This window comes from Nicotiana tabacum, chromosome 11 (assembly GCF_000715075.1).
Source record: "Nicotiana tabacum cultivar K326 chromosome 11, ASM71507v2, whole genome shotgun sequence".
Taxonomy (NCBI): domain Eukaryota; kingdom Viridiplantae; phylum Streptophyta; class Magnoliopsida; order Solanales; family Solanaceae; genus Nicotiana; species Nicotiana tabacum.
Window position 1 is genome coordinate 27,969,069 of NC_134090.1, and position 6,965 is coordinate 27,976,033.

At 37.4% G+C, this 6,965-nt stretch overlaps 1 protein-coding gene across 1 annotated transcript; it reads right to left on the bottom strand.

Moving 5' to 3' along the window:
* Nucleotides 1-3,887: 3,887 nt before the first annotated feature.
* LOC107825473 (uncharacterized) lies at nucleotides 3,888-6,203 on the bottom strand. The gene has a single exon (XM_016652336.2). The coding sequence runs from the start codon at nucleotides 5,830-5,832 to the stop codon at nucleotides 4,069-4,071; it is 1,764 nt and encodes a 587-aa protein (XP_016507822.2). The 5' UTR covers nucleotides 5,833-6,203; the 3' UTR covers nucleotides 3,888-4,068.
* Nucleotides 6,204-6,965: the final 762 nt, after the last annotated feature.

Consider the following 6,965-nt stretch of genomic DNA (forward strand, 5'->3'; position numbering starts at 1 on the left):
TCTATTTGAGGAAAGTTTACCGAGTATTGCACAGAAGTGATCCTATAGGCTAAATAACCTAGGACCCCCTTTATTCCTTGTTCTAAGAGTAATATCTACTTGTTTAAATTGCTTATAAGACTAATTCACTTAAATTGAGTTTGGCTGGGACCCACCGTTGTGGACCTCGAGGGGTACCTAACACCTACCTTCCCCTCAAGGTTATTTCGAGCTCTTACCCAATCTATGGTAATGTAAACCTGTTTATGAGTTATTTACTCTAGGTACCCTAACACACCTTAAAATCGTTAGGTGGCGACTCTTCAAATTCTATACCCAATTCCCAAAAGAAAAGGAGTTGTCCCAAAAAATGTCGAAACCCGGACTCCACGAGGAAAAAAGGGGCGCGACAAACACTTGTGCTTATCAAAACGAAATATTTTAAACACCTCCTTGTAATGACTATGATACGTGTTTCTAACTTACTTGACGGGAATGACACATCATATCCACATTACTTGCCATGTCATTTTTTATCTTAGTCAGTTAAACATTCCATTTAAAAAAATAAAAATAAAACCCCCAGTTTCATTTTCTCTCCCTCATTTTTGGGTCATTTAAACCATGCTTCAGTCAATCCACCGAAAACAATGGCTCATTTGCACATTTTTTCCAAATCAAAGGGACAGAATTTAAAAGATTTTAATTGACACTCGCACACAAACTCACAATCACTGCCCCGCTCACCGACAACTTTCACCAGTCTTACCCATATTTAGACCCACTAGTGACCATCGCGACGCCACTCCTTCCTCCGGCGACAAGAAAATAGTAGCTATAGAAGATAACCATCAAGCCCAAAATTTTGAAATGCTTCAATTGCCAAAAAATATACCCAACAAACTTAGTATTTAAGAAGTATTGAAACTCAAACAAAAATTATTTATTTATTTAAATATATTTTTATTTTTGGAGAATATTTGTGGAAGAAAAGTTTTGATTTAGAAGCTTTAACCACCGGAAGAAAATAGTGGAACCATAGAAAGAGGAAAAGGGAAGAAGATGGTAGGAGCTGAGTTGAAGGAAGAAGGGATGCACAAAGGAAAAAGTCTTATGAAAAAAAGGAATAAAGGAAGATGAAGAGAAAGGGGAAGGGGAGGGATCTGACGAAGAAAAGAGAAATGGAGGGAGAGAATCGGAGGAGGATGAGGGTAAGGGAGGGGAGTTTTGTTCTATTTTTCCTTTTTTTCTTTTGTTTATTTTTTGAGCGCTTGATTTATACGCACATATGGTACATGAATTCACTGAAATTTTTTGGTTTTGTCTTTTTCTTATTTCCATTGAAGTAAAATCACTAATTCAGTAAATTCACGTAGCATATGTGCATATAAATCACGCGCTTTGTTCACCTTTGTTTACCTTAGCCATATAAACACCACATAAGCTCTGGTTAGAGGTGTTTAAATACTATGTCTAGACCTCATTTATTTTTAAAAAAATTAAGACGTCTGAATTTGATTGCACATCCGGATATTAATATGTGCAAAAATTAAAATATCTGAATTTGAATACACATCTTAATATTTAATATGTGTATTAATATTTGAATACTAAATGATTAGGACTGTGTGTTTTTTCAAAAGCTGAAAATATAAAATTTATTCTTATTTAGAAATTAATAAATAAAAATTTAAATAAAATATTAATTAATTTAATATACTATTAATATATATATATATATATATATATATATATATATATATATATTTTAAAAAATAATATGGTAGTTGGTGGTGGTGATGGCTGACGATGGCGCTTATGGATGCCGACTGGAGGTTGTTGTTGTTGGTTTTAATTGATGGTGGTGGTTCTAGGTAGTGGCTAGATGTGATTGAGAGTGGTAGTTATGGTTGAGGAAGGTGGTGGTGGATAATGGTAGTTTATAATGGTGGACAATGATGACTATGGTTGATGATGTTAGTGGGGTAGTTGATGGTGGTAGTTGAGGTGGGTGGTTGTGGTTGAGGATGATGGTGGTGGCATTAGTTGATAATGATTTGGGGTGGTGGGTGGTGATAGTCGATAGTGGTGGGGTTGGAGTTGATGGTAGTCGATTATACAGTGGCGGCTATGATTGAGGATGGTGGTGGTCAGCAGTGGTGTTTGAGTTTGATGGTAGTCACCAGTCGGTGGAAGTGATTGAGTGTGGTGCATGGTGGTAGTTGATAATGGTGGGCGGTGACAGCGATTACTAGTAAATATGGATAATAACATCTTAATGAAATTAAGTCTATGTTACAACTCTTAATCAATATGACCTATTCAGAACCATTAAGTGACTGAAAAAAATAAAAATAAACACACATAATGATTAAGATCTGAATAATTACGATTCAGATTTAAAAAACAAACGTACTTAATATTTTAAGATTTGGACCTCCATTAAGTGCAAACAAATGAGGCCTTAGATAAGTACAAGTGCTTAAATGAAACTTCGCAAAGTAAAAGGACCGGAATATCAAAACGGTAAATAATTCTATTAATATTATTCCCCGTGTTATAATTTCCATATTATAATTCAAATATAACTTATTTGCAAACCATACGAACCTCACTAAGATTTAAATTCCATTATTTTAGTCTATTCCCAGTGGTTGAGCGTTTTATTGCTATCTTTGAAAAAAATATCATTGAAATAAGAAAAGTTCAAATATTCGAACTTAAATCTTCTTTTTTCTAATAACAGGCTGGAGAGATGTCGACACATGGATTCAAAATCTTTACATATTCCATTTTTCATGAAGCAAACCAAGGACTAAAACTCAACCAAACTCTTGCACGATACCCTAATAGTATAGTTCTTCTAAACCTTAAAGCTAGCACTCGAAGCCAATAACAATCTTAAAGTATTACAATCCTCTCAATCATTGGATCAGATAAAACCTTATATCCAATCTGCAAACCAAGACCTCCGCTAACTAAGTGCTCTAACTAACTGAGCTACAAGAGTTTGTTGCACTCTTGTTTCAGTTCAAAACAATTAATCTCTTATTTCATGGATTTGCTATAAAATTCAAATATAGCTATGAATAGTAAATTTGTTGAAAGTATGGCTACAAATTGTAAATATAGCTACAAAAATCAATCCTATACTCCAGTACGTACGCATCATGAGCTTTTATAAATTTCACTATGAAAAGCTGTGGTCAACAAAAGATGTGATACAATACAACTCTACTGTTTCACAGAAAGAATCAAAGACTGAAAATCAAGAAATAGCAGAGGCTGCAATTTCCCTATGCTGCTATCTAGGTAATGCTTTTTGCCAAAATAAACAGAAAAGAAGAATGAAAACCAAAATCGAAAGCAAAGAAGCTATTGTATAAACCAAATTTCATGTTGCACCACAACCTATCAGCAAACTCACAGATGCAGTCTCCTTCTCTGACCACTACCACAAGGACCTCCGAACATTGCATTCAATACATAACTACCAAGTCCACAAACAAAAGGACGATTTTTACAAAATTCATCTATGCAACTAACTATACTTTGTTTCATATTGGAGAAAAATGAAGGGGAGCATAGGCGTATTCGGTAAAGTTGCTGCAATGTGACCAGAAGGTCACTGGTTCAAGTCGTGGAAACAACTTCTTGCAGAAATGCAGAGTAAGGTTGCGTACAATAGACCCTTGAGGTTCGGCTCTTCCCCGGACACCGCGCATAGCGGGAGCTTAGTGCACCGGGCTGCCCTATATTGGAGAAAATCTATCCTCAAGAATGCTGTATCAGATGTAACGTTTCACACTACAAACATTGGCTGACATAGGAACAAAAGATGTGTACATGAACAATCATGAACTAAAAGTATGCTTTTGCTGAAAACAATCTGGGAAAAAGGATTATGATAATTGCAAACAAAATTGATTTTCACTTCATATTTCTAGCTAACAGAGAAAAAAGGTTGTTACATGGTGATGTGACCGCAAATACTTTGTAAGCAATTAACAGTAGATATCCAGAAAACTGTGATCCAAGAGGTTGAACCACAATATGTAGCTACAGAGCCCGTAAAAGTATGCGTTCAAGCTACATCTTAACCACCACCTGTTCAGCAGAACTCTTCTTCATAACTCCTCTACAGCACAACTCATTCAGTAAGTCCAAAGCCTCCTCTGCTAGGCCTTCATAAGCAATGCCTTCAATTAGAATAGTGTATGTAGATTCAGTAGGTTTACATCCCTTTGAAATCATATAAGCCAAGAAGTCAATTGCACGAACTGTTTGGCGAGCTTTACACAGCCCCAACATAATGGCGTTGTAGGTTATAGCATTGGGCCTGACATCCAAGCCTTCTAAGTCGTGAAAGAACTTAATGGCTTCATCAACTTTTCCTTCCCTACTAAGACCTGACACAAGCGAGGAATAGGTAATTATATCAGGTTGGAGACCTTTCTCTCGCATTTCATTCAGCAGTTCAATGGCAAGTTCAGTTTTACCCACTTTGGATAGTCCATCAATCACTGTATTGTAAGTGATTAGGACTGGAGAACAACCTTTGTCACTAAGTTGATTAAGGATTTCAACTGCAACATCAACCTTACCATCTTTGCACAAAGCTGTGAGCAACGTATTATAAGTCACAATATCAGGGTAACAACCCCTACTCACCATAACTTCCAAATACTCAATCGCCCGGTCCATTTTCTTCTCTTTGCAGAATGCATGAAGCAATGGATTATAACTCAAGGAATTTGGAGTGCATCCATACTTAGGCATCCTCTCCAACAAATCAATAGCTCTTCCCAACAGTCCCTTCCGGCATAGAAAATTGATCAAGATGTTAAACGTGACAACACTAGGAGAACAGCCTTTTCTAACCATATCAGCCAACAGTTTCTCAGCATCCATCCATCTACCCGTACTACACATACTACGCAATATTATATTGTGCGTAATAACATTAGGTTGACAACCATAAGATGGCATATTATTCAGAAACTTGATAGCTTCATTCAATCTCCCTTCCTTACAAATCCCATTGATAAGAACATTATAAGTGACCACATCCGGTATACATCCTTTACTCCTCATTTCATCCAACAGCTTCATTGCCTGCCCCACGCCACTTTCCTTACATGTTGCTTCGATCAAAATTGTATAGGTAATCACATCAGGATAACACTCCCTCTGCAACATACGGTTGAGAACGTGCATAGCTTGTTTCAATTTCCCACCATCACATAAGGTACGCAAAATTGTATTGTACGTGACCACATCAGGTGCAACGCTCATTCGGTCCAAGACCTTCAAAGCATTATCAATTTCTCCAGATTTACAATAACCACTAATCAACACATTGTAAGTAATAACATCCGGAACAGCCCCTGAATCCTCAAGAATCTCCAAAACTCTTGTAGCCTTCTTAGTTAGGCCAATTCTACAAAACCCGCGAATCAAACTTGTACACGGAATAATATCAGGAATATCACCACCATACACCATACTCTCAAGGTGCTTAAAACTTTCTTCTAATTCCCCATTCCTGACCAACCGACGAAGATAATTATTACTCTCAAATTCCTCAAAGTTTTCAGATATGCTCCCTTGCACATGTGGCCTCTTTTCAACACATGATAACCTACCATTCGTGCCTAAAGTTTCACTTCTTGAAATAGCAAATACCTTACTTTGTCTCTGTTTTCTCAACTGACCCACAAGTACCTTTATTGAACTGCTTCTGAACCTCCTATTATTACAACCCCACAAGCGTTTACTAGTAATTTCCTTACGAGTAGAGTGAAATGAGCAAAACCCTTCATGGGTTTGCTTCGTTGGCACTATTAACTCCATCAGAAAGTTTTTACAACAACAAAAAACTAGTAACAGTATTCAAAAGCAGAACTAAAAGGACTGCTCATTCTAGACTCTATGTGACTATCTATGTAGGCAAGGCTTTTTTTTCTTTTTTTTGACCAAAAACTGCAGAGAGTAAAAAAGCAAAAAAACTTGTTGTGTTGTTTACTGTATGAAGATTGTTAGCAAGAAACAGGGAACTTACTCTGAGAGCTTTGTTCCGGCTAAGAAGGGCTACGATAAGAGAGCGACAGAGCTGCGCGTTCTTTGCCGGTTCTTCTTATCCTCTGTTTCTGTCTTTTGACAGGTGAACCGAAGCCCAAATGGTTGATGGATTAAATAAGGCTGGCGACCCATCAAGGGCTTGAGGCCTTAAAAGTTAAAACCTAGAAGAGCTAACCCAAATAGCCGCCCAGATAACCGCATAAACTAAAAATAGCCCATGGAGTAATGCTGTATGGTGGGCCGGGCTGGGACCGAGACCGGATCGGGCCTGCGGTCCTAACGGGCTAAACGGGTCTGGCGGGCCGGTCCTGGTGTGCCGGTCCTTAGTGGTGCAAAAAGTTCGAGGCGGGCCGGGTCACATAAAATAGCCCACGAGCCCGGGACCGCTAAGCCCGAGACCGGCTGGTGGGCTTGGGCCGGTCTTACCGGGCCTAACGGGCCTCTAACGGCTATTTTTAATTTTTTTTTTTAAAAAAAATAGCAACGGTCAAAAATTAAAAAAGTAGTCGTTGGGCTGCAATTTTGACCGTTTGGAACTTTCAAAAATAGCCATTTGGCCCCCAAACTTTATTTTAACCCCAAACTTTATATAATTACACTTTTTTCCAATTCTCAATTATAAATACCGCCTCATTCTTTCATTTTTACTCACCAATTCATCAATCTCTCTCAACCTCTCTCAATCTCTCTACTATAATTGCTTATTTTATTGTTGAAATTTCGTGAAAAATTTTGAAGTTGGTGAATTGAAGTATTCAAGTCTTCAACGATTTTCAATTTTCAAGAAGTTGTTCGGCAATTCGGTAAACTCGTTTCAACTCTTAAGTTTTAAGAATATATTTTTGTGTGTTTTAGTTTGCATAATTGTAATTAATATGACATCTTTGATCAAAATGTTTGGTGGT